This window comes from Tenrec ecaudatus, chromosome 1 (assembly GCF_050624435.1).
Source record: "Tenrec ecaudatus isolate mTenEca1 chromosome 1, mTenEca1.hap1, whole genome shotgun sequence".
NCBI lineage: Eukaryota > Metazoa > Chordata > Mammalia > Afrosoricida > Tenrecidae > Tenrec > Tenrec ecaudatus.
In genome coordinates, this window is record NC_134530.1 from 159,514,848 (window position 1) to 159,540,571 (window position 25,724).

General features: G+C 48.0%; 1 protein-coding gene across 2 annotated transcripts; it reads right to left on the reverse strand.

Annotated features, from left to right (window-relative positions):
- Positions 1–5,690: 5,690 nt before the first annotated feature.
- Positions 5,691–24,948, reverse strand: ENSA (endosulfine alpha). Of its 2 annotated transcripts, none has more exons than XM_075561363.1 (4): positions 24,754–24,948; positions 22,880–23,005; positions 21,391–21,557; positions 5,691–6,600 (listed from the first exon to the last, which is right to left on the reverse strand). In XM_075561363.1, the coding sequence occupies exons 1-4, from the start codon at positions 24,808–24,810 to the stop codon at positions 6,564–6,566; spliced, it is 387 nt and encodes a 128-aa protein (XP_075417478.1). In that variant the 5' UTR covers positions 24,811–24,948; the 3' UTR covers positions 5,691–6,563. The 2 variants fall into 2 exon arrangements, with proteins under 2 accessions (XP_075417478.1, XP_075417485.1); XM_075561370.1 differs by lacking the exon at positions 5,691–6,600 and adding an exon at positions 18,170–18,845 and having other exon boundaries at positions 24,754–24,946.
- Positions 24,949–25,724: the final 776 nt, after the last annotated feature.

The window sequence follows — 25,724 nt, forward strand, 5'->3', positions numbered from 1 at the left end:
TTAAAGGAGAGATGATAGAAAGCATGGCTTCTTTTTCAAAGAAATTTGAGAGGAAAGAGAAAGCAGGAGTGGTTGCTGAAGAAAGCCTTTTTTTTAAATGAGGGGCTCAAATGTATTTGTAGGACCTTGTGGAGTGAAGGAAACTGGGGCAAGAGAAGGAATGACTGATATGGCACTGTAGTCCAGAAGACGAGAGAGAAGGGCAGTCAAGGGAAAACCGCTCTAAGAAGATGGCTCCTCTTTAGCCAGTCAGGAAGCTACAAATGGGTGCTGGCTCCAGTCAGGCTGGAGGTCAAGAGAAGGAATGTTGGAGAATTTGGCACTGGTTTTTTTTTCCATGAAAGTATACAAAATGAAACACACATTAATATTTACAGATCACTGACAATGAATGGGAGAAAGGGTACATTCCACTAGTGCCTCTGAACCTCGCAGGGGCAGTGTGACTCCGCCCTGGAGGGCCTCTGGGCCTCAGACTTCCCTGGATGGCAGTGAGTTTGGTTAGGCCCCTTGAAGTTCTCATCTGTGCGTTCGAGTTACTGCTGTTCTCTACCCATCACAGGGCGGACTTCAGAAAGCCAGGGCTGAGACGAGAGAAGTTCCTGAGAGCCTGAGAGCCAAAATGAAACAAAGGCTCAAGTTGCCACGAGTCCATCCCAACTGGTGGTCGGTTGTGCTCGGCGTCCTTGAGCTCACAGTGACTGTGAGACAGAGTAGCGTGACTCCAAGGGCTTCCTAGCCTGCTATCCTTACGAGAGCAGATGACATCTTTAGATTCGAACTGCTGACCTGTGGACAGCAGCCGAGCGCTTCATCACTGAGACACCAAGGCTCTTCTCTTGAAGAAGCAGTGTGGGAAATTCAGAAAACACATGGTTCCCTTGAGGATTGCTGAGTCTGGGCTGGAAACCAGTGTGACACCAGGCCTGCTTGGCGGCTGTCATGCTCTCTCCTAAAGCAGCAGCCACACCCAGCATGGTGGGCTTCTGTGTCTACAGTCCCAAGAGCAACTCTGGGAACATCTGAAGGCCCTCAGTAACTACTTCTTGAATGAACGACTGAAGAGGAACGCTAGATTGAGCTGGAGCTAGGAAGTGGTGGGGCAGCTGGGACCGCGGAGCGAGGCCCAGGTAACGGACAGAGAACACCCTCTGCGAGAGTCTTTGTGACCACCACCATGAAGCTGGGGGCAAGGAAACGAAGCCACAAGTGTAATTGGGCCAAACTAGGTGAAGCAAAACTGAAGAATCAATGACAAATGGCAGTTTATCAATTTTTGGAAAACTTGTGGGCTTTGAAATGGAAAATCCCGACCCACAGAACTGACCCAGGTGGCAGAGGTCCAGGAATGGGATCGGGTGAAAACTTGTTTCTTACTTAAGTTCAAGCTTTCTCATTTTGACCTTGGATGTGGAACTTAGAGCTCTCCTCTGTGACCTCTGACGGTGGGGCCTACAGCTACAGATCCCAAGGAACCAGAGGACCGGTTGTTATGGGCTGAGCAGGCAAGATGACTGATACTCAGAATCCTATTAACTGACAATGGTTTTAATTCCCAATTAGAGCTCTGCAGCTGGGTGCCGTTCTGTTCAAGATTTCTACCATTTATTTAAGAATATTTATGCTAGGTGATCACGTTCGTAGCAATCAAGAATATGAGCGGAATGATGAATATGTTAGATAACAGAACCAGAATACAAAAAAAGGCCAAGTCAAATGAGGTTACTTAAAGGGGTTAGATCCATTTAATGCTAAAAGGCCGAACCCACAAAGATTAAGAGGAAGGAAAAAAAAAGACCCAAACCAGGACCATCTATGACATGGAAGTATGGCACACTATTTGAAAAGGACACAACGGAAACCCAGGAAACACAGAAGAGGCCATACAAATGATGCATACTACATATGTATACACACACGTCTATATACACCTACAGGAATACAGGTATTGATGTGTACATACATATGTCTACACACACGAGGCTAAGTCAAAGGTATTTCCTACAAAATCATAAACTTTTATTCAACAAAAATATCAAAAGGCGAAGCTATCGTTCCTCAACATACCCCCATCTAAATCTACACGCTTCGGAAGGCTGCTGGAGCAACACTGTAGCGATGTTTTTATTCCTAGGTCAGCATCGACTGGACCACCCCTCTAAAGAATTCTGTGTGGTTTGTGATTTCTACTACCGCAAAATGGCAGCTTTGGTATCCACAGAGGGTTCCACAATTCATGTTCTAAGTGCTAGGTTTTGTAACTAAAGAGAAGTCTGAAGGGGCAAGGCCAGGGCTACAGAGTGGATGGGACAGTTTTTCAACAAAATTCTCCGAGGACAGCACTTGCTCCCTATGAAGGATGAGTTAGCTACACTGTCATGGTGGGAAAATTCTCTGTGTAATTTTTTTGGCCTTATTCTCATCACTGAAGTTTTCAATAAAAAAGAAAACAACCATGAAAAAAAACCCAATTTTCATCACCCCCATGATCATCCTCTGTCTTTCAAGGAAAGATATCAAGATTATGCCGTTGGAATCCCCCAAAACAGTCACCATAACTTTCTGAGCTGTCTTCTCTGCCTTGACTCTAACAAGCCCCGCTGATCCCCCTGGGAAGCCACCTTGATTTTTTGGAGCATACTGACGAACCCACTCCTACAATTTGTTCCATAAAATTGCCTCCACCGGCTTCAAACTTGATGGAAAAGCACCTCTGTGAGCTAACTGATCTAGTCATCACACGTGGATGTTTGCTTGCCATGGGAAGCTCTGAGCCACAGGAGATGAGGCCCCCACTTTAGGAGCACGTCCGTCAATGGAAATTCTCCGTCCACCAGTTTCTGCAGTTCGGCCGGTTTCTTCATTTGCCGAGGGTGGTGGTGTCCCTCTTGGCTCATCTTTGAGGTCTTCCCAACCTTCCAAAAAATGCTTGGTCCATCTAAAATCTTGTTTTCTGTCGGAAAGCATTTCCATAAGCTTACTGCAAGACTTCAAAGCTTTAGGCGAGCCCTTTGTTTAAAATTTAATATTATCCCTGACCTCAAACATGATTTTTGCCACGCACAGTAAGTATCCTTTTTATCTTACTCTGAGCAAGACAAGTGAGACAATCTGTCTGCGGTGATCCACTCCTCACAGGGGCACGTTTCAATAAGTTGTGTGCGGAATTGATGTGTTCAGTGGGATTCAGGTGGCTCACCTTTGTGTGTGTACACAGATTTCTTCTGTTTTTGGATTCACTGCTACCTCCCACCCTTTGTTTTCTGGCAGCCCAGTCTCCCCCCCCCCCCACTGTACTGTCAGGTGGTCCTGTTAGTAAAATCTGAACTGGCTCCACATGACCTCTGTGACTCATACATATATGACCTTTTGACAGAAGGGACTGCAGTTATTTCCAACATCTGTCTAGATAGATCCATTCTAACATACCAATTTCTCTAAGCTTTTGGATGCCTTCCTCTACAGTGTATCAAGGTAGGTCAGTACTTCAAGTTGGTCTAATCTAGGCCATCTGGCAGTCCATGCTTCATTGAACCAACCAAATAAAGACTTAGATCCTTTTTTAGCCTGTCTCGCAGACACATTGAAAGAAGAGTCTGTGCTTAGGGGTCCCATATTCAGAAACTCAGACCGGTCTAATAGTACATTTCGTGCCCCAGTATCCCACACCCTTAGTAACCATTCCCAGGGGTATTCTCCAGGCTTTTGCTTGTACGTATTTGAGAACTCGAGCAGGTCTTTATGTGTGTAGCGCACTTCTTCTTGGATAATCCTCTCAACCTCACCTTTAGGATGTTTCTGAGACTTAATTTTAGTGACAGGTCTAGCGGAAACAATGGGTGGTGAGGGTGTTTCCTGGGTGCTCTCAGCAATATCTTGCAAGGCATCTTCCTCAGGTAATGCTACTGATGCAGCCCCACCTGGCATATCAACTCGAATAGTTTGGCTAATCTGCTCAGGTGGTTCTAAGGGCTGAATATCCTCCTCTTCTGGATCATCAGCCCATATGTTCCCATCTCATGTTTCAGGGTCCCAACTTTTCCCAATTAATGCCCTTACTTTGGTTCCAGACACTACTCTAGATCTGCAATTCAGCTGCCGTTGTAATTCAGCCACTCGTGTAATGACACTCTGGACCTGGTTCTCAGCAATATCAGCTCTTTTACTAGAGGAGAGAAGGCTCTCCTTTGTAGCACAGATGGAAGTTTTCAAATCTGTTAATCTGCACGTGAGGCGTGCTTTTGAGGCTCTGAGATGATCCCTCTCCTTAATAACACTTTCCATTGTACGAAGGACCAGCCAACCAGCTTCCCTATACTTGTCCTTATCACAAAATTCCTGGAAAATATCAAATATACGATTGCCTAGAGCATCTCCTTTATCCAGCACGTCATCTACTTTAGGTGCTACTTTAGGTATTATCTTTGCTATTTCACACCATGGATTAGTACGGGTAGTAGACATATCCCCGTCAAGACTAAATAGGTTGGAAAACCAATTTAAGAAATCCATATTTATAGTTTATTTCTCTAGAAGCACTCCTGGTACCAAAATGTATTGGACAGGGTTCTCTAGAGAGAGAAACCAGATTGCTAGTTATTATATATAAATATATTTATCAAGATAGATATTTAATTCAAGAAATAAACCATTAAATAATATACAGATAGATAATACAAGAAATTAACAGTTAAATTATAAAGCAGTGAGACACTAGCAGTCCTTCAAGTTTTGAGAGCTGCCAGTTGCCAGTCCCCTTCTGTAGAGAGAGCTGGGCTATATATACCCAGGCAGCAAACAGCAAGGCAGGTCCCCAACTGTCAGTCCCCAGCTCCAGAGACGTACATTCCAATCGTGTGGGCTTAAAGGGACCTCAACTTACAGCGACACAGTCCACAGGCTAGGCATCCCACAGGTAGTGTACCCCTTTAAACTGAGGCACAGAACAACCAAGGTGAGGCTCACAGAGCCATTTATCCCTCTGCCCTGCAGTTAATCCTACTTGTGTTTATCGGCCAGGCTGACACAATAAACTATAGCAGGCTTTGTTAACCTTTGCCCTTAAAATTCTTCTTCCATGAGTCATATACAGTCAGCCATCAGATCATCTCCCAACCAGGGGCTACATAGTAAACTCTCCAATGGTCTCCTGAAGCCTCTCTCTCCTGAAAAGGGCCTTCCCTGGAATCCCTAGCCTTGTCCTGGGAATGGGATGGGACTCTGCATGGAGGAGCTCTGTCCAAAGAAACGGCATTTGTGAATCTACTTTTGAAACTCTCAAAATGGGTGAGGGCTCAAGAGTTCTAAGAAACTGTTCCTTGGTCTTTTCCTCTAAATGTTTGCATTTTAATTTGGAGTCTCATATTCTGATGCCCCAACTGAAACATCCCATGTAGAATCTTGGGAAGTGTGAAAATTCTCTTTGCATCAGTACTGCTTCACTTCCTTCTCTGAAGGAGTCTCTGGTGATGCGGTCACCCTCAAGGAGCCAAGTCACAGGGCAGTCGTCAGGTTGGCATGTCCCTCTAGAGTGAAAAAGCCAAGGTAAGTAAGCTCTGGGCCCCCACACGGAATCCACTGCCCAGAGGAGGAAAGGTCAGGATCCTCTCTCGCTCCCAAATCCATTTCTCAGTGAGGGTGAACACAGGATAATGTGTTTGGTGAATTTTGTTAAAATGTTACCAAATACGTATCTTTAACATTTTAATTTTAGTCACACAAATAATCCAGAAATACATTCTCTTTGTGACAAAGTAAGACATTACAGAGGAGGCAAAAGTTACCACTCCTTATTTCCTTAACTGCCTTCCAGAAATAACAATTCTCAGTTTAGTATTTATCTTTCCAGGCCTTTTTCAGTGGAATGTATCTTTTTTTTTAAATAAAAAAACCTGTAATAACAGGGTAACAAAACTATCTCACTAAAAAAAATTACAGGTGAAAATGCAATGTGCACATATTTTTCCCTTTTCTCAGTGTTTGGGGAGTAGCCAAGTCTTCTTTAAGAGACATAGATCTGCTCTCAAATCAAGTTAAAGAGGAGAAATCTAACCTGTTCTCCACGGAGCTAGCTAGTTTCTGATATTATAACACCCCCCCCCCCGCCCAAACCAAACAACCCAGGCACCACACACAGACTCTGCAACGGAAACAAGCCCAGCTGGCTGGCGTGGCACACAGCAGGTCTCTTGGATGGGTCAGTTGGAGGCAGCCTGCCAGATCCAAAGGCTCAGAGAGCATTCTGCTTTCTTGATCCGTCTACTCAGGGAAGGATGGATTTCGAGTTGTGCACCTTTTATTCCCTGTGGTCCCAATTCAAATTGGAAAAAGTAAATCACGATGCCCGTTTTCTCCCCCAAAGTGTTCTAGCTGTATATGAAAAAGAACACAACTTCCCCCTGGTCTGCTCTTCCAGCAGCCTACTGGACAACGGATGTTCCCCAAATAGTTTACCCCGCCTGCACTGCAGAAAGGAAGTACAAACCATGGTTCCCGGAGAAACAGTTTCACATATGAGCAAATTCCATTTATTAAGCATCTACTTTGCACTGGTGGTGTAGTGGTCATACGTTGGTCAGCAGTTTGAAACACGAGCCGGGCCTGAAGGAGAAAGATGAGGCTTTATTCCTGGTGAGCGCTTGGAAACTAACAGTCAGTTCTATTCTGTCCTCCAGGGTCAATAGAAGTCAGAATTGACTTGATAGCAGTTGTGTGTGTGTGTGTGTGAGACTACATATTTCTTTTCACATAGGCAACTGCACCCTAATCAAAGCTACCTGACGCTTGTATAATCATTATCCTCACATTAAGGGTGAAGGGACTGAGGTTCAAAAGGCTGGAGGATGCTGTCCTGAAGATAGGGCTTCCTGAAGCCTGGGAGATGCTTCAGGTCAGTGCTGCTCGGGAGGAGGTGCAGGAGGTGGGGGCACCAAAGTGGGGGAGGGGAGGCATGATCACACGAAGGGGGAAAGGCATGTCCTGCCAATTAAGTGACCCTCACCCCACCACTCAGCCTGGGCCATGCTGTAGTTGTGTGCGCGCGTTTGAACACGTCTCTATAGCAATCACTCGGTTTCTATCTATGACAACATAGGCTTGGTGTCTGTGAGCACGGAGCACAAGTGTGGGCTGAGGAGAGGAAGTGGGACAGCTGAGTAAGGGGAAATGGTGAGAAATGGTAAATTCCTTTAGCATGCTCTCCTCCACCACCCCTGCTTCCCCACCCCCACCCCCAGGAGAAAAAGCATTATGGCCCCAATCTTTACGTGATTCAAAGCAGCCAGAATTAAGAGCTGCTGAGCCCTGCACACATTTCGTCTAATTTTATCAATTATGTAAATTCCTGTTCAGTCAGGGGGACCCCCTGGTGCCAGAGGGGAGGATTAGAAGCTCTTGCTTCTCATTTTCAGCGCAGGTGCCACTTTCAAGCCTCCTAGGGGAGCAAGCGAGGCAGGAGCCACAGCCTACCCGAGGAAGGCGGGGTGGCCGCTGCGGGAAGGGGCAGGAGTGGGCCCAGAGTGCTTCCCCTCAGTCTGGTGGTTCTCAAGGGGGAAGACCCCTGCCCAGGGCCACGTCGCTAACTGTCCCTCCTGAGGAAGTGCTCGTCCTCGCTTGTGGGCAGAGGGCAGGGATGCGGTTAAGCAGCTAGGATGCACAGGGCAGAAGAGGCAGGGGGACCCTGAGGGAGTTAGGAGAGTCCGGTCCTGTGGGAAGTGTCTCCTTGCCCACTGCAGGCGCACCAGCCACAGGTCCAGTTACTTGACGGGGATACCACTGATGCCACCTTGTTTCCTTGGGCCCCGAGAGTCCTCAGATTTCCTGCCCAACCAACCTAGTTTGTTGTTTGTTTTTTTCCCTAGTTTATTTCTAACAAACATACATTTAAACTGGAGTGCAAGTCTGCTGAGAAATTGGCTTCTTTCGTACAGGCCACGATGACTGCCACAGGCCAGGCAGCTCCGTGCCAGGCTTCATCTCTGGGTGTTAGCGTGCCAGTTGTTAGGAGGACACACACTCAGCGTTAACATCCCATTAGTTCCAAAATCCTTCAAAGAACAGGAATGCATTGTTTCACATGCAGGTGACGTTGGGGGTTCGACCTTAGGTGAACACCACATTAAAGCCTTGTGAGGCCACCACCACCAGCAGTCCAGGGCCCTGCTGCTGCTTCTGCCACTGGAGCTGCAGGCAGAGGCGGGAGCAAAGGGCACTGCAGCAGTGGCAGTAGCAGAGGGGGGGCTGTGGGAGGAGAGAGGGGAAGTGAGCAGTGGGTGGGGCTGGCCTAGCCATACCAGCTGCGCTGCCCTTCTGTGGGGGCAGACCCTGAGAGCCTGTGGGCTGAGCCATGTCCTTTCTCTCACCTGCCTGGAGCCACTGTGGGCCAGTGCTACAGAGCCTGGCCTTGGGGAATGTCAAGGCCACCAGGAGAGAGAACAAATAAAAGGAGAGCTGCTGTCCCTTAAACAAACAGAAAACAAAACTTCCTAAAAACCTCTCCTGGGGCCACAGGACTGCACGCAGCACAATAGAGGCAGTTGTTGCCCCAACACACATTCATCGACTCCTGTCCTCATGTCGGTTGTGGCCAGTTCAAGACAAGGAAAAGGAAATGACTCAGATGTGCAATAGCAGGACCCTTGGGGTGACTCAGATATTCCTAGTTATGAAAGTGGGTTCAGACCCAGACCTGAATGTCAAACCATTACCAGAATGATGCCTGGACTTGCCTTTCTATGATCCTCCCACTAGTGGTCTCTGTACAGAGTGATGTGAGCAGTTGGTTCCTCTGCAAAAAAAAAAAAAATCCCCGTAGATCTGCGGGTGTTGAGGAGAGGGTTTCCCCCAGTTAGAAATGTAAATACAGACTAGGTAATTGCTTGGGGTGATTCCTTAGGTTTGGGCAGGTCAAGTAGCTGGCATTAGAGAAAGGTGGTTAGGTTCATTCAAAGGTCAGGCTCCTCAGGACAATGATAAGGCTGTGCTCCCATAAACCTTTATAGCCGAGGAAACCCACAGGGACAGTTCTCCTCCACCATCACTGTGAGTCAGAACACTAAAATGTACCCACATGCAGTAGGCGCCTCAAGACTAAACCTGGGGGATTACCCCCGGGGAGGGAGAAGGCCTTGATGCAGTGCTGCATACATGTATGTATGATGGCTCCACCATGCACACTCTTCCTTTCAGAGCTTCCTGGGTCGTTGAGAACATCCTTACACAGGAGAGGGTGTGGTGCTCCTTGGAGGACCTGGAGGCACTGGCTGAGATCTTTTCCAGACCTTGCCTGATAATGTCTTTTCACTTGTAGCCTTTCTGATGCAAGATAGGGGTAGCTCACTCTAAATATGTCGTATGGCGGGTCATGTGTTGGGCTGCTAACTGCAGGGTCAGTAGTTCAAATCCACTAGCTGCTCTGCAGGAGAAAGAAGAGATCTACTTCCGTAAAGAGTTACAGGTATGGAAATCCACAGGAGCAGTTCTGCTGTCCGACAGGGTCAGCACGGACTCAATGAGTCAGCACGGACTCAATGGCAGGGAATGTGTTCAGTCAGTAGTGTCGTTAGGGACTACTGAGTCAGTTCCAACTCAGTGGGACCCCCTATGTAACTGAATGAAACACTTCCCTGTCCTGCAGCATCCTCACAATACACATGATTCTTACATTGAGTCCATCGTGACAGCCCTGTGCCAGTCCATCTCATGAGTAATACCCCAAACAAAACATTAGTCCATTGTCATGGGTCAGTTCTGACTCACAGCTGCCATTGAGAAGAGACTCAAACTGCCCCAAAGGGCTCTCAAGGCTGTAAGTCTTTACAGTAGTAGTCAGCAGTGGCTGGTTTGAACTGCCAACTTATCAGATAGGAGCTGAACACGTACCCATGCCACCACCACCATTCCCTGTAGGTACTTGTTTCAGTGAATTCTGGGAACCACTATAAAAAAATAGCAAATCTTCATGACAGTAAGCTTTCGACTTTGCTCATGGTGGCTAAGCCAGAGAAAGGACTACACACTCAGTTGATTTATGAAGCCCTAGCCTTGGGCAGCTGGTGATCAGAGCAAGGCTGTACGGGCAGTCCAGGGCAAAGGTCAGGGTCCTTCTGGCTTGTGAGCCAGCCCTTCAGGGCTAGAGAAGGGCCAACTGCTCTAAAGTGCCGGGGGCTGTAGACTCTTGGGCCAACAGGTGGTCTTTGATGACCGAGCCACTGGTGGCCGGGGACAATCTGATCTGATTGAGTGCTCAGTGCAGACTAAGGTACACCCGACCTAAGACAGTCTTTCCAGTCCCCTCACAGATATTTGAGAGTTGGACAATGACTAAGGGAGACCAGGACAAACTGGTGCATGGGAATTATGGTGCTGACAAGGAACACTGAAAGTCCCAGTGACTGCCAGAAGAACCAACAAATCTACGCTGGAAGAAGTACAGCCAGAACGCCCTTTAGAAGGGAAGATGGTCAAGTTTGGGCTCAGGTAGTCTGGGCACGTTATCAGGAGGGCTCAGTCCCCGAGAAGGACATCATGCGTGGTAGAGACCAGTGAAAGAGAGGAAGCGCCTCAATGAGACGGGCCAGCACAGTGACGCCAACACACCAACGACGGAGGGGAGGAGTGTGCAGGGACGGACAGGGCTGTTCTGCAGTGCACACACGGTCACTGGCTCGATGGCACCTAACAAGGGGTGGTGGGAGTAAGTGCCAGGGAGTGTCCCGCACAATGAGCAGAGATGTGGACAGAGGAGCAGGAACTGGTGCTAGAGCTCATGGTACAGGTGGGCTGGCCGGTGTGCTGCGCTGCTGCACTACCGCGGCACAGGGCGCATCGCGCTACCAGGAGTCAGTGGGTGTCAGAACGAGGTTTCCAAAGCGGGCCACCTAAATACACTAAGTACGTGAGTCACTATGCAATGATTAGTATGTGGTTTTGTCTCTTACGGTCATGAAGAGACATCTACATTTCAAGGGGGGGAGTTCTTGGTTGCTAATTTGAGCTCTTGGTCTTTATCTCTTATTTCATGTGGGTCATCTAAAATTTCCAAGATGGAGATGTCTTTGGAAACTGACTTTCCAGTGACCTTCTCAGGAGAAGTCATATTTCCCTGCTTGTCTACACTGCTCAGGCCATTCCAACTTTTTACAGAGGTCAAGTTCACCTCTTCCTTCATGCTTTCAGGTTGATTTAAACCTAAGTTAGTTCACAATTAATTCCTCCACTGAACAAACATGTACTGAGTACACAGAATATGCCAAACCCCATTCTTGAGGTGGGGATAGAGCACTGAAGGAGGCATACTCCATGGGAGTTTGTATTCTAAGGGAGCGGGGCAATAAACAGGAAACAAAATGATTCCAAGTAGCGGTAAGTTCTGAAAGTACACAGACTGAGACGAGAGAAAGCGACAGGGGTAGGACAAAAGGAATGACATTCTGAGGAAGGGCTACTGAAGCAAAATCTCAATGAGATGAAGGAATGGTGTCCTCATGTGCCCCACAAGGTTCAACCCTAGGGAGAGGGCAAAGGTACAAGGTGGGAGAGAATGGTAGAAGGGTGCCTGTGGGGATACCCGCCCTCCCCCCCCCAAGAGCAATCCTGGGCCAGTCATCGTAGGAGGGAAGACAGAACACTGGCTCCTTCATGGGGGCAGGAGGAAGAGGCTGTGAACGTCGAGGTCAGAGCCACTGAAGACAGTGTGGTCCAGGACTGGATCTGAGTAGGACGACAGATGCTAAAGCCCAGCAGCCCTGAAGCCCACAGACCTTAAAGAAAGGCTCCGTGAAGTCATAGGAAATAATTTTCTTCGTGCTTTGTAGTTCCGGATGTGTTGGTTTTGAGGCCTGATGTTGCGCATCATGAAATCTAGCAAGAGAGCAGCAGTATGGCGGAGGACCTCAGTCAGTACTTGTGGACAAAGGCCCCTCTTCCAGTTATTTCCGTCTTAGTTGTTCCTTGAAGCCACTCTTCAAATTACCAATCCTTTTCCTAAAAGATGAGCCAGCTAGCCCACTGCGCAGCACGCTCAGGAGACTGGGGTCTTCATTGAAAACAGATACCAACCAGCTTTTGAACCAAAGCGGGGCCTTAACGGCGGATTCGCTGCACATACAGTTTCCACCTCCATAAAACCTTTGGACACTGCTCCACACACAAGACTCTCCTACCCACTTATCCTTTGTCCCTGTATTTCTTGTGGCTTCTCCCTGTCTTTCCTCCGTTAGAAACGACATCAAATTGTGCCTAGATTCTCGCCCAGTACCCAGAGTTGTCTCCGCCCCTCCTGTGCTGCTTGTACAGAAGGGGGAGCCCACATCCTCTCGAGCAACTTCTCCGCTCCAGGTCGTTCCTCGCAGTGTCTGCAGACAATACCCCTGCTTAGGAGTCCATTCCCTCCTCTGTCTGGGGTAATCTCTCACTCAACATACTTGCCAGCCGGACCAGCCCCAGCTCCCATGTGGTAGCTGGTCGGTAGTAAGCGCTGAGGACCGGTAAATGCCTGCTCAACCGGACTGTTGGCTTGAACTCTGTTCACCTGTGCTTGTTTCTATCCCTTCCCTTCTTTTAAGAGTCTACTTTTTAGGTTATTCTGAGTTCCAGTTTTTTCTTGCCCCTTTTACTCCGCTAATAAGCAAATGTGTCGAAATCTCTCCCCTAAAGCCACCTTTCCATGTCATTCAGTTTAACAAGCTCTGCAAGCTAGATTCCTACCTCCACCAATCCATTGAAAGCAGTCTCAAAAATACCAAACTGCTAAATTGAACGGATACTTTTTAGTCCATTATTTTTAAACTTTGTCATTTTATGTTTTTAGCATTTTAAATCACCCCTGATTACTGAAATATCATAATACTGAAGTATTAGGTGCTCACTGTCAAAATCTTAGCAAGCACAGAACACACACACACCCCCATTCTCCTGCTAACAGGACTGATTTACTATTTTGGCACATTTCCATCTATTTTGGGGGCGCTAATTCCGTAGTTGAGACAGTTTATCTCCGTTAATTTCTCCAGAGCATATAATACTAGTGACTGACGCAGTTCCTCTTTTCTTCTCAGACTTTGGCCATCACACCTTCTTGATTTTCTCCCATGGCCCTTTGCCCATTCCCTGGATGCTAGTGTTCACAGGGCAGCACTCCTCTTTCTGCTCTGTGCTTCCGCCTCCATGGTTTACGAGGCGATCTTTTTTTTTTTTTTTGAGGCGATCTTAAAATCCACAAAATTCTGTATTTCCTGCTTCATTCTTCCCAATCCTCGTCTCCTAACTCCAGCGCCCTGCTGGTCATTCACCCTGAATGTTCTAGGCCGCTGTGTGCTGTCCGTCCATTAGGACTCATAGTAACCCAATATGACAGGTGCCTTTCCTGGGCCTGTAGTCTTTACGGGACCATATGGGCTAGGTTTTTTCTCCCGTGGAGCCACTTCTGAGTTTGAACCACCAACCTTTCGGTTAGCAGCCTTAACCCGTGCCATGAGGCCCCAGCTGTCATTTTTGCATAAGGAGACTGCCAGTGGCTGCTGGTTTTCAAACGAACAGTCTTCGGATTAGTAGCCGTGTTATTAACCACTCTACTGCCAGGGCTCCTGACCTGGAGCACGGTGGCAGCCTAATCAAGTCTATCTGAATCCTAAACACACTATAAGTTGACTTAGCAGGAGATTCTCATTGCCTTTCAAATGTAGCTGTGCTCCAAACAGAATTCATCTTTCTTTTCATACTAGCTCCCATCCCAGCATCCTATTGACAGCATCACTGATAATGAGGTGGCTTCAAAAGGTTCGTGGGAAAATGGAATTCAAAGAGAATGGAATTTCTTCATGAGCTTTTACAAGTCCCCCTGTAATTAGTTTTAAGAGCCCTGGTGGCATCAGGTTATGCATTGGGCTGCTAACCTCTAGGTTGGCAGTTCCAGACCACCTGTAGCTCCGGGAAAGATGTGGCTTTGTCGTGCGGTGAAGAGTGGTGTCTGGGCGCTCCTGGGGCCAGTTCTTCCCAGGGCTGTAGGGCTGGTGGTGCATTGGGGCTGCCTTGATGGCGGCGAGAAGACGTGAACTCATGATGCCATCGCCATCTCTTCCTCGCACTGCCCTCACCTGACGATCCTAAGCCAGCCAGGTCAACAGCAGTTTCATCGCCTGCAGGATAAAGTCCAAAGACGCTGGTGATCTGATTTCCCTCTCCCCATCTTTGGCCTCGCCCTCCTATGCTGTGTTCCAGCTATTTGAAGGAACATAAGACCTGAGTCTTTTTTCCATGTGATTTTTCCCACGGGAAGACCTTTCACCATCTGTTCTACGCTCTCAAGTGACTTTCTAGGAAGATGATTTTTTTCTAACTGCCCCCCACCCCCGACACTTCTAGATCATTTGGTGCTTATCCCTCAATCAGCCCTGAAACCTTGTCTTCTAATTGCCTGTTTACCCAGCTTTATCCCCCTGCAGGCTGTAGACTCCTGGAGGGAGGGCACCATGTCACATTTAACTATGACAACCACCCCCTGACGCAGTGCTTCTCGGCCTTCATGTGTGGTGATCCCCCCAACCATCACATGATTTTCGTTGCTACTTCATAACTGTTATTTTGCTACTGTTATGAATCAGGTGACCCCTGCAAAAGGGTCATTTGACCCCCAAAGGGGTTGCAACCCCCAGGCTGAGAACTGCTGCTTTAAGGCCATGTCATTCCTACTGTACAAATCAGTGCACTGAGGCAGAGTTAAGAAATTTGTCATTATCAAAAAATACCAGAATCAGATTTAAACTAGGCAGGCTGACATTAGTTCCTATCTAAATTAATTTCCTTTGCATGCTTTCATAGCATTTCCCAGAATGACCAGTCTTAAAACGAGTGTCAGACCCCTTCTTTGAGGCCTAGCTAAGACTGGGATCTTTCTGGCCTGGTCTCCAGCTACTCCTCGGGAGTTCCTTCCGACTGCGAACTCCACCCAATCAAGGGTCCTATTCTGCTTTATTTACGGACCTCCTCCATCAAAATGCCTTCTTACATCTACTTTTCTGGATAAGTCGTTTCCTTTCGGCACTTACCCCATGACGCATTTCCTGACCATTCTTTTCTCTAACCATGTGAAGGGACTGGCGGGGAGCCCTGGTGGTGTCGTGGGTTTCACACTGGGCTGACTAGCCACAGAGCATTCCCTTGAACCCCCTCGTGGCGCTGCTGGAGAAAGGTGAGGCTTGCTCTTCTTCCCTGCTCTATAGGATCACTGAGTTGGAGTGAACTTGATGGCACCAATTTGTTTTGGGGTGTCTTCATTTTCTCGTTTGCACTCAGAAACAGGTAACAGTGCCTATTTCACAGGATTCTTGTGAGGGATAAATGAGATGGTGGTAAGTACTGAACACGGAGCTTGACACATAAGCATTAAAATGTTTTAGCAATTGTTACCTGGTTGCTGTCCCTCTACATAGCTAGATCTTTACTGTTGGCTATGGTATGATGTGTACATGCACCAGCGTAACTTCCGCAGCCATAGTCAGTCTTATATTTTGGCACTATGTTGCACATTTGAGGTCTATATTAAATTGGGATATTAAAAATACTACCCAGCTGCTTCCGGGGCCCAGGTTAACTATCATCTCCTCCACTAATATTTACCTACTGATGCCAGTCCCTTGGATCACCCCTTCCCGCACGTCTCACAACTGCCAGATAAGTCACATGCTCTTGTGCACTCGAAGTACACATTTTGTTTCAATAAGGCTACAAACTCTCCCAGGCAGACACCATGTCTTGCATTGTGCATGTGCCCAGTATCTAACATTTTTCATTGCAAAGTGAGTATTCAACAATTATTTGTAAATTAAAATATCTCGTTTTTATCATCAAGTGGTTTCTGAGCTAACAAGTCAGCTCCTATTTTCATTCCCTTGGCTCTTGGGCCTGCTGCTTCCAACCTCAGTCATCGGGCTGATTCCAACTTTGAAGTTTTACAGAAGAGTGCCTCATCTTTCTCTAAAGGAGCAACTGGTGGTTTCAAACCACTGACTTTGGGATTAGCAGCCTTTAGCTCACTGTGCTAACAAGACTCCCGCTTAGAAAGAGATTTGCCTTTATTTGTAGACCACGGATATAGCTCAACCTTTTTTAGTCCGCCAGTAGAGGGCACTGCACACACACACATCCTCTTCTCCCATCTCCTGGTTGCAGCTGGCTCACCTTACATAAATGGACTCATAGCGACCCTGGGCGGCCGACTAGAGTAGTCCCATTGTTTTCAAGGCTGTACAGGGCTCAAACCCAACTTTTGGCTAGTAGTGCAGGGCTTTAACACTACACTGCGCCAACTGTTGTTATCACTGCATCGACCCAGGGCCTCACTACACAGCCAACGCTACGTGACAGTTCTTCCTGAATTGTCTTCTTTTGCCTGCCCTTTCCATCTCTGGTCCATGTGAAACAAGTGCTGCTGGACCACAGAAATCACTTCACCCACTAGTCTTGTCAGAACGATTACTTCCCTTGTTGGAGGACCAGATTATTTCCCATGTTGGAGAAGTACAAAAGCCTTTGACTCTTTAGAATAAGGAATTTAGAAAACACTAAGGTAACGGGCAAAGGGGGCACATTTTAAATGGAAATTCTCACTCACTCACTGCCATCCGGCTGACCCAACTCATTACCCTCCAGAATTACTTCTGTGGGTTTCCGAGGCTGTAAACCTCTATGGGAGCAGAGAGCATCTTTCTCCCACATTGTAAACAGCTCCTGATAGTCAGAGCTCTTAAGGCCAGTTTGACAGATGAAGCATCAGGTAAGCCAGGAAGATGTGGGTGGGGGCAGCGGAACTACCATGTATAAGCTGAGCTTTTCAGCCTATTTTTAATGCAGTTTTGGTGGTAAAATTAGCCTTGACTGATATTCGGGTCAACTTATACTCGAGCATATACAGTAATATAAATTCTAGATGCTGACTCTAGTTTTCCAGCTAACTAGCTTGCGATCTCACAGCTCACCTCACCTCCCTGCTTGCATTACAAGGAAGTTACACTGAAAGTCCACTGCTCAGCCACACTGACCTCATCCCCTAGCTGGAGGCCCCAATCTCAAGGAATTAATAGACTGGCTCAGGGGGAGTGAGGATGAAATGATACGGCTGTTTGTTCCATTACTAGGAAAACACTCTACTTCTTGTCCTTTGGCAATACCTATGTATGTGTGTAGCTAGTGGTTATTTCACATAAAGTATTGAAATAACCTTTTAGCATTTGTATCTCTTGAAACTTTTCAATATAATTTTCTTCTGACCAATTAATTCTCCAATGGTAGCAAATGCCTTTAATCTTTTTATCACCTGGCTCCCCCCGGTGTTTTACTGTTCAGACGGGCAGAAGGTTAGACAGCATCCTCCGTCTATTCCAGAGCCAAGCCATTCACATCCCAAGCAGCTGAAAATACATTTGGAAAGTTTCTGGATTGAGAATGAGTCACAAACAGAAAAGCACGCTCTCTCCTGGCATGGAAGGTGACCCCCAGTGTGAGGGGAGTTATTTGGGATACCCATGTCCCAGATCATTTGAGAAGTCAATATAGCTGAGGAAATACCCCGACGTCTCCTAAGCACACTCTGGCAAAAAGGCAGAGAGTTCAATCTACTATGCATGAATGTTGGGGGTGGTGGGTGGTGAGAGGGATGGGATTTGTCTTTCTCTTCTGGGAAAGGTGCTTTCCTACGGTACACTCACTAGCCGCACACTTCAGTGTGGACGGGGTGGGAGATCCTGAGCAGAGGCGGCACTCTGCCCCCTGCTGGCCACGAGCAGCCGGGCATGCATTCCTTATGGCTTCGTCTGGGAGGCCACATTTCTCCTTCACAGATGGCTTAAATGAAAGGGAAGAGGAGGAACTGGCTTCCTTCTTTGGCTTATCCAGAACTGAGGTGGTCAGTTTCTGGGCAAGCTGGTGAGGAGTCAACCAATCACTGAGGGCAAACACCTCACAGCTCTCATTTTGTGAGCCGCACCTGAGATGCATGGATTTTCAGCAACAGCTATGGAAACAATGGGATGGGCTGGGGTGAAGTGATGAAGTACAGAGCCCTTCACACCCCTCACGAGGGCTCCTACCCCATAGAAACACAGGACCCCACACCAGCTGCTGTTGTTGTCTTCCCCCTCCCCGAGCCCCAAGAAAGCACAGAGCTGCTTCAGGATATTTCTGGATTGGGTTTTCTCCCCCGTGTGTGTGGGTCTTTTTTTATTTCAAAAACTTACTGAAAAAGGCCCTGGGCTCTGTGGGACTCCCCCACTCATGGCCCCCTCCTCACAGCAAACCTAATTCAAGAGGACGGCGCATTTTTCTGAAGTTAACATTGATTCCCAGCTTGCTCTGCGGAGAGAGAGGCCCCGTTTGTACCCGCCACATTTAGACGCAGCACACACACTAACAGCGTTTTCCTACCCCTCCTCGGAAGTCCACTCTGCTTCCTCCCGATACCCACCCCCATACTAGCCACAGGGTTAAGAAAGAAGGTAGTCAGGAATGTTTTTATCAACTCCAAGCCCTAATTCATGTTCCCTGTAGTCCAACCCCCCCAGCCCCCACCCGCCCTCTCAACCCCACCCCCAGGATTTCATTGAGATTTTGCCCAACGGACACTTGAGAAAAAAAGTAAAACAAAATAGGTCCAAGGTCTTGGTGCTCAGCCCAAGGGGCTCCATGCGCTGGGACACCGACGGGCAGGGGCTTCTGCCTCTCCAGCCCGCACCCGAGCCACCTCCTGACCCCTGGCTGCAAAAGCAGGGAGGGGCAGGAGCCAGCACAGGACCCAGGGGGGCAGCGTCTCAGGATCTGGCGGGAGCCCCGGGCAGCATCATTCAACTTGGCCACTGTGGATGAACACAGAAGAACAAAATGAAACACTGTCAAGCAAGTCAGGAGAGAGCCCTACAGTCCAGCCCCGGCCCTAACCAGAGTCTCTCCACAGTGGACCATCATTAAGCTACCTGGCACAGGCCTCAATCCTACCCCTAAGCGAGTCGCAATTAAACAAACAGCAAAGATAAAGAGCACTGCAGACTTTTCCTGCCCACAGCACAAAATATTCTCTGCCTTGCTGGAGCTATCCACGGAAAACAGAGAAGCAATCCTGACAAGAATGAAAGTGAGTGGAGGCCCTCAGGGGTGTAGGCTGCTTGGCCCCAAACAGGCCGGGCTTTGGAGGCCTCGCCTGGGCCCAAGCAGCCGCGGAGATTGAAGCCTGCCAGCCTCGCAGTGGGAAGTGCCTGGTAGGGGCCAGGGCCAAGTGGCACAACAGTTGTTTTGGGTGTCGGCAAAAAATAAGAATCCAGGTTCAATCAAAGCAACTTGTATTGGCTTTTGAAAAGGCCCATCCTGGCTAAGGAAGCTATGTTGTTCATGGAAACAGGTGGCAAAAGGAACGCAGCTTGTGTCTTTGTTTTCTTAGCGGTGAGGACGGCCAGGTGGAGGAGGAGCGAGGCCCGTGTTTCTATCCCTTCCATTCCCTTCTAAAACCAGACTTCATTGTGCTCATCAGCTTTGAGGACTCGGGCGGACAATGGAGAAGGCAGCTCAGACAGAAAAGTGAAAAAGTACAGAATTCGAGAAGATCGGAGATGAAGAAAACGTACAAAATTATATATATATTTATATATATAATAACATGACATATCTATGTACAACATGGCTGGGACAGTTCAAACTATACAAGGATGTTTGCATTTTCCCCTCCCACGTGGACTTAAGACTAAGGAAGACGGCATGAGGAAATGGACCAGGAAACACAAAAAATTATATACAGTGACAAGGACAGTCAAGGAGTATGGGGACCAGGAAGTCCAGGGATCTGCTCTCCATTCCTTCCTCACCAACTTTTCCTGTTCCAATCTGAATGACAGCCTGGAAAGCTGAGTGGCCACTCAGGAGCAAAGCATCACCCCTGCTCTCTCATGGACACAAGCAAGTTCATCATTCTCATCAGGCCAAGTCGCTGGCCCGTCCGAGCTTGGGAGGTGAGAGGGCTCTTGGGAATGGCCCTCTGTCATCATAGCAGGTGGCAGTCAGAGTCTGACCTAGAGCCAGCCGACCACAATCCCTTTCCTCCACCTGTTCATGAATCAGCAATGCTGCTTCTCTTCGTGGCCCCCAAACTGGGCTCGTGAGCGTCAGGAAGGCTCCTAAAGCTCACCCACGGGGCATCATCTGAGAGCCTGTCGTTGTGCAACAGCCCGGCAGCAGTATGAAGCCCTAGGACCAGCACAGTTCAACCCCTTTCCCCTAGTCTCCCTCCCAACAAACCCAGCATCTGATGACAGCAGAAATGTGGGGCTCCACACGTGGGCGACCGAGCAGGTTTCCTCAGGCCCACAGATCTGCTGCCAGAGCAGCTTCTTAGCAGCAAAGGCCCAGATATAGGCCAGAAAAGTGGGTGGACGGAGGCAAGAAGCTTCATAGTTGGTTTCTTTAGTTTTTTCCCTTGATTCATCATAACTAAGAGGCCCTCTTGCCTGACTTTCTGCAGAATTCTCTAGGCAGAAGCTCCCGGGTTGGGCCTCACCCACTTTCAGTTTTACAGTGAAGAGGACAGGGTTGTCCAGCAGACAGCAGAATCAATCTTACATACACTCTATTCTATTTAACAGAGGTGAAAAGAGAAACCCAGACAGGCTACATGACTTGGCCGAATTTACACAGCACTTCTTTCTACAAGACAGAGTGGGACAAGAACACAGATCTCTTGACTCCTAAATTTTTTGCTACCCCATAATTCCTTTTCAAAACCACCATTCTGGGAGAGAGAAGGCACCCATTTTCTGTGACTACAGTTCACCAATCTTTACATTATTTGGGAGCCAGAGCACACTGTAAGAGACACTGAGTAAAGGAGGTTGAATGGGCACGGTCATTTTAGGCAAGCAAATCAACTCTTGTGAGGATTCTTTACACCTGCCACAATGGAGACACAGCAACAGTAGCCTAAGGGACAAAACATGTAGAAGCACAGAAAGCATATCTATCAACCTTTGCCGCTCTGTCAGGTTAGCTTGAGATGTTAAACCTGATGTCACCCCCAAGTTTCAGCCTAACCAATTCTGGGATCTTTTCTTCCCAAAGGAGAAGTCCTATCTCCCTAGTTTTTCTTGCAAAAGAAAACATTAGCAGCATTAACCAGTCCTAGCTTTTCCTATTCTGGGACCCCTACCTGGGCTACAGTGAGGGTGTGGAAATCTCAGTTTAAGCAAAGAAGTAAACTCAGAGGTCCTCTTCAGCCCACATAACCTTCTCAGCAGCCTCCAGCAGACCACAGTCATTTCTGACTAGCAAGCTGAGAAGCTCTAAGTGCCCACTGCATCCCTGCCTACAATATATAAAGTCCAGTGGGTGAGGAAGGGGAAGAGAGGGGGCCCAGGTTACCCCGCAAGCTTGCTGGTGACGAGTGAGGACTTTCTTTGGGGCAGATCCTGGGGTGTGGGGATGTGGTCACCGGTCACCAAGTTCTTGTCTGGTCCTGCACTTGGCAGCTGCTTATTCTTCATCTTGGCTTTGGCCATGTTGTAGTCTCCTGAGTCAAAGTACTTTTGCTAAGAGACAAAGAGGGAGGTTTATGTGAGAGGGGGTGGGGTGGGGGCATTCTGGCCTTCCCTAAATGCAAGGAGATTCACCACCATGACAAACCCTCATCCACACCCAGATCTTTGCAAAATCTACCTGGTGTAATCTCATGCACATAAAGTTTATCTATCTATTTATTTATTTTCACATAAAGTTTAACAGTACTTGTATATAATTAATGTCTTCTCTCCAATGTGTTCTTACCTTTTCAGGTAAGCAAACAGCCCTTATTTCAGGGAGGTAGGAGATACTGTGCTTACTTTATATCCTACTTAATGTAAGTTGCCTTTTATCAAACAGGCTTACTGAGGGTCCACTATGTACAAAGCCCTGGGCTTGGTGCTAAGCTGAAGCGAAATGAAGGTGATAGGGAAACGAGTTGTTCTGGGGCCGGCCTAGTCATCATCAGCTCAACCTTCAGCTACCAGGTTACATATTTTTTTTCTCAGACCAGGAATAGGAGCTGAGCTTGTTCCTGAGGACACTGTGTTTTCCTTCCAACTCCCACACGTTCCATGGCTGTGACAGCCTGCCCACGTCTGCCTTGCCTACAGCAAGGTAAGCTGCAAACTGGCATCACAGTACCATCTGTGACTAAGACTCAGTAACTGGGATTCTCCACGGGGATCTGCTTCACTTTCCATTCTCATCCATAAACAGGTGCTCTCCAGCTGAATACCTTCATTCCCCCCCCCCCCCCCATCAGCTTTAGGTTAACTCTAGGGACTGAGGAATCTGATCAGCAGCTAGATGTCTATGAAAGCAGACTCTTCCCTGGTGAGTTAAGACCTACTCTGGCCAGGGGCAAGGAGAGTGTGTGTGAAGACTCATACTTGAGAGACTTTAATAGTTGGTGCTGCACAGTTTTGGGGTTCTGAAGAAATCTGTTCATTGCAAGCTGAGGATTTCTATAGGAAAAATGACTTGATCTTTTTTTCAACGGATGTACCCCCTACTTCTAATTAAAAAGAAAAAGCATAGCGCTTGCCTCCCATCTCCACCCAAACAGGCAATGTCTGCAGGTAGGGAGCAGTCTAATCTCAAAAAGCCTTTCCCCATCCTTGCACAAGCCCACATCCAAGTACCCTTCATCAAGTCTTCATTTCCAATATGGGAAATCAGAAGGGAACTGATACCAGATCAAAAGTTGACAGTACTTTACCTGGCCCTTTTTAAGTTTTTAACTACACAGCAACAAGTTTCCTGCTCATCGCCAAGCAGAATCTCTAAAGAGATTTTTTTCAGCATACCCTTACACTGTAAAGTGGAAAGGTCAGAGAAGGCGCCGTACCCCTTTCTGGAGTCTCTTCATGAGGAAGTCGGAGCCTCCAGGCTTTTGTCCTAGGCTTGGATATTTGGCCTTTAGCTTTGCCTCCTCTGCTCTCTCAGGGAGAATACCTTCTTTCTCCTGTGTGTCCTGAATTGAACAAACAAATAAATGGACCAAATACAATTAAAGATGGGACAGCAACTGATTCGAACATTGGATAGCCCAGATACCATCAGTTTGTCTTAGAGATCCACCCACTTGCAAACATGCTATCATGCTTACTCAGCTCTTAAAAGCTAGACCTTTGTTCACATCCCAATCTTCAAGATGACTGTCTTATAAGAAGAAAAAGGCAAGCTGCTTCTCAGGCTACGCCCAGGGAACCACCCCAGTGATATCTATGAGCACTGACTGGATTAAAGGTAATAACCAACAAACGTAATACTTTAATCACAGAGCAGGTCACAACTCACTCGGCATAGAAGCTAAGAAAGACAAAAGAGAAAGAGCTAGCTAGGGCTTCTGATGATCCAGGATGTGTAGGAGGGTTCCTTCTCCATCACCCACCCACATTCATTGCTGTCTAGTGACGCTATACAGGGTTTTCAAGGCTGCACAGTTTCACAAGAACAGAAAGCTTAATCTTTCTCCTGTCCCTAACACACAGTACAGATCAAATAGGAAACCAAACCGTCTAATTCTGCTGAGATCCTGCTTCCTTATGCATCCTCCTTAAAAATAAAAATATCTCATAAGCCTCCCTGTGGAGGTGGTTATGGGGCCTCCTCCAAAGATCTCCACCAGAGTACTGGGGGCAGCACTGCTCCTTGTACACGAGACACTGAGGTAGGAAGGTGACAAGTAAGCAGAAAGGAAAATGACAGTCTGTAACCTCAGACAATTCAGATATCGAAGAGCCACTACTATTTCCCCACAAAATAAACACCTTTCTTAGTAAAGGATGGCTGTTTGGAAATTGTCAAGGGCTGAATCAGCTTGCTCTTGTTAGGGGGAAATCATTCTTGCTTTTCTTGGGCTCGGTTGCCTTTTTCTTTGGAGACTTAAAAAAAAAAAAGAAAAAGGAATTTAAGGCCAATCTGTACCCCTTGTTATGTCGATGCATTACCCTTCTCTTAAAAATCAGGTACAGATAAAACTGGCGTGTTGAATGGGTCCCCTAGCCCAGTACACTCAGTGGTGGATGTCAAATACAAAAGGCATTTTTCTTTGACGTTGAGATTTCCATCACAAAACCGTGGCTGAGCCAAGTCCCGCTGTTTGGGAGATCTGGGGGGATCCGGTGGTGTCTTTCATCTTTCCTATTTAGCCTCCTCGACCTTCTTCGGTCCGCACGGACGGTGGACGACCATCGCTCACCGTCAACTTGGGTCTCCCAGGAAAGTGGCCGCCTTCAACTAGCCGTCATAGTGGCTCTTCCCTCTCCCAGTGCTGGTGCATCTTAAAAGAATTTACTTCGACCTGCTTTCTTTCTGCGATTGAGGAAGTGGGCCCCCAGCGTGGCTGTCAGTCAATTAGACCCTTCCGAACCAAGAACACACATGATATCCTAAGCCCCCCAGCCCCTAACCCCCTCCATTCACGTCGTCCATCCAAACGCCCGCCCCGCGCCCAAGCTCGGCCAATTGCAGCACAGCGTCCTTGATTTGAACGGTAGGCCTAATGTCCAATCAGGAAAGGGGCAGCACTGACTGACAATCAACCCAACTAACCAGCACCAAAGCAGCAGGCCGAGCAGAAGCTCACCGAGCGTGACGCAAATAGTAACCAACCGCCGCAGACCAGAGACGATGGCGACCAATCCGCGCTGGCGGGATACCGACTCCCGCCCCATCACGGTCGCCCCGGCTCACCCGCCCGCACCCCCTCCACTTCACCTGCTTCTCCTCGCCGGTCTCCTCCGAAGGGTTCTCCTCGTCCTGTTTCTGGGACATGGCGGGGCCGGGACTGTGGAGTGTAGGGGCCCCGGGAAGTCCACCGGATAAGGGGAGGGGGAGGGGAAACGGGGCAACCTGCGCTGCTGCCTCGGCTCCTGTCACTAGGGTTGCCCGGTCAAAATGGCGGCTCACGCCCGTGACGTTGCGACCGCCCCTTCCTATGGGAGCCAATGGGAACGGAGGAGATGGAACAGTGACGTCAGCAGTCTGCCAATAGGTGCCCGCCAAAGGTGGGTTCTCCAAGAGCGACGGGCAAACTGAACCACCAATCTGGAAAGAGGATGAGCTTCAGGGACCAATTGGAAGGGCTTTTAGGAGGCGGGGGTGTTAGCAAGCCGTGGCGTTTTTGCTGCTCCGGTGGCCTTGACGTTCTGTCGGCTTCACTCGTGAGCTTCCTGGAGGTTTGCTAAATGGCAATTCTAGTCCTTCCACGGTATAAGACGAAATGCCTGGGGACAACACTGTCAAATTCATTACTGATCAAGAAACATTCCACAGAAAAACGACCATGGGGGCGGGGTGGGGGCAGGGATGGCTGCAGAAATAGGTGGGTTTAAGACGTGCCACTGTAGCACCCTCTGATGGGCCAGACTGAACACCAGCACATGAAACAAGTTCTGCCCAGTAGTTGTAGTACAGTGTTGAGGCTGTCTGCTCAGGTAAAGATTTAGTCTCCGAAACCCCCAGAGGAGCAGTCGGAATCGCTTCGGTTGCGGTGGGTTTGGTTTGGGTCCAGTAGTTACCACTTCTACTCTCAAGACTGGTTAGGAAAGTACCTAAAGTGACCAGGATAGCGTTCAAGGTACTTTTTTTTTTCAAGATAAGTTTTATAAAGGTAAAATAAAATAAATTAATAAGGTAAAATCATAACACATAAACACGTAAAAATGTATCTTAAGGGAACTACTAAG

Bases quoted from the DNA above. Each gene is read 5' to 3' on its own strand.
- ENSA (XM_075561363.1), bottom strand. From the start codon at position 24,810: ATGTCCCAGAAACAGGACGAGGAGAACCCTTCGGAGGAGACCGGCGAG. The intron at 23,006-24,753 runs GTGAAGTGGAGG...TGTTCAATTCAG, and splicing joins AGACCGGCGAGGAGAAGCAG to GACACACAGGAGAAAGAAGG. The intron at 21,558-22,879 runs GTACGGCGCCTT...TTTGTCTCTTAG, and splicing joins TGAAGAGACTCCAGAAAGGG to CAAAAGTACTTTGACTCAGG.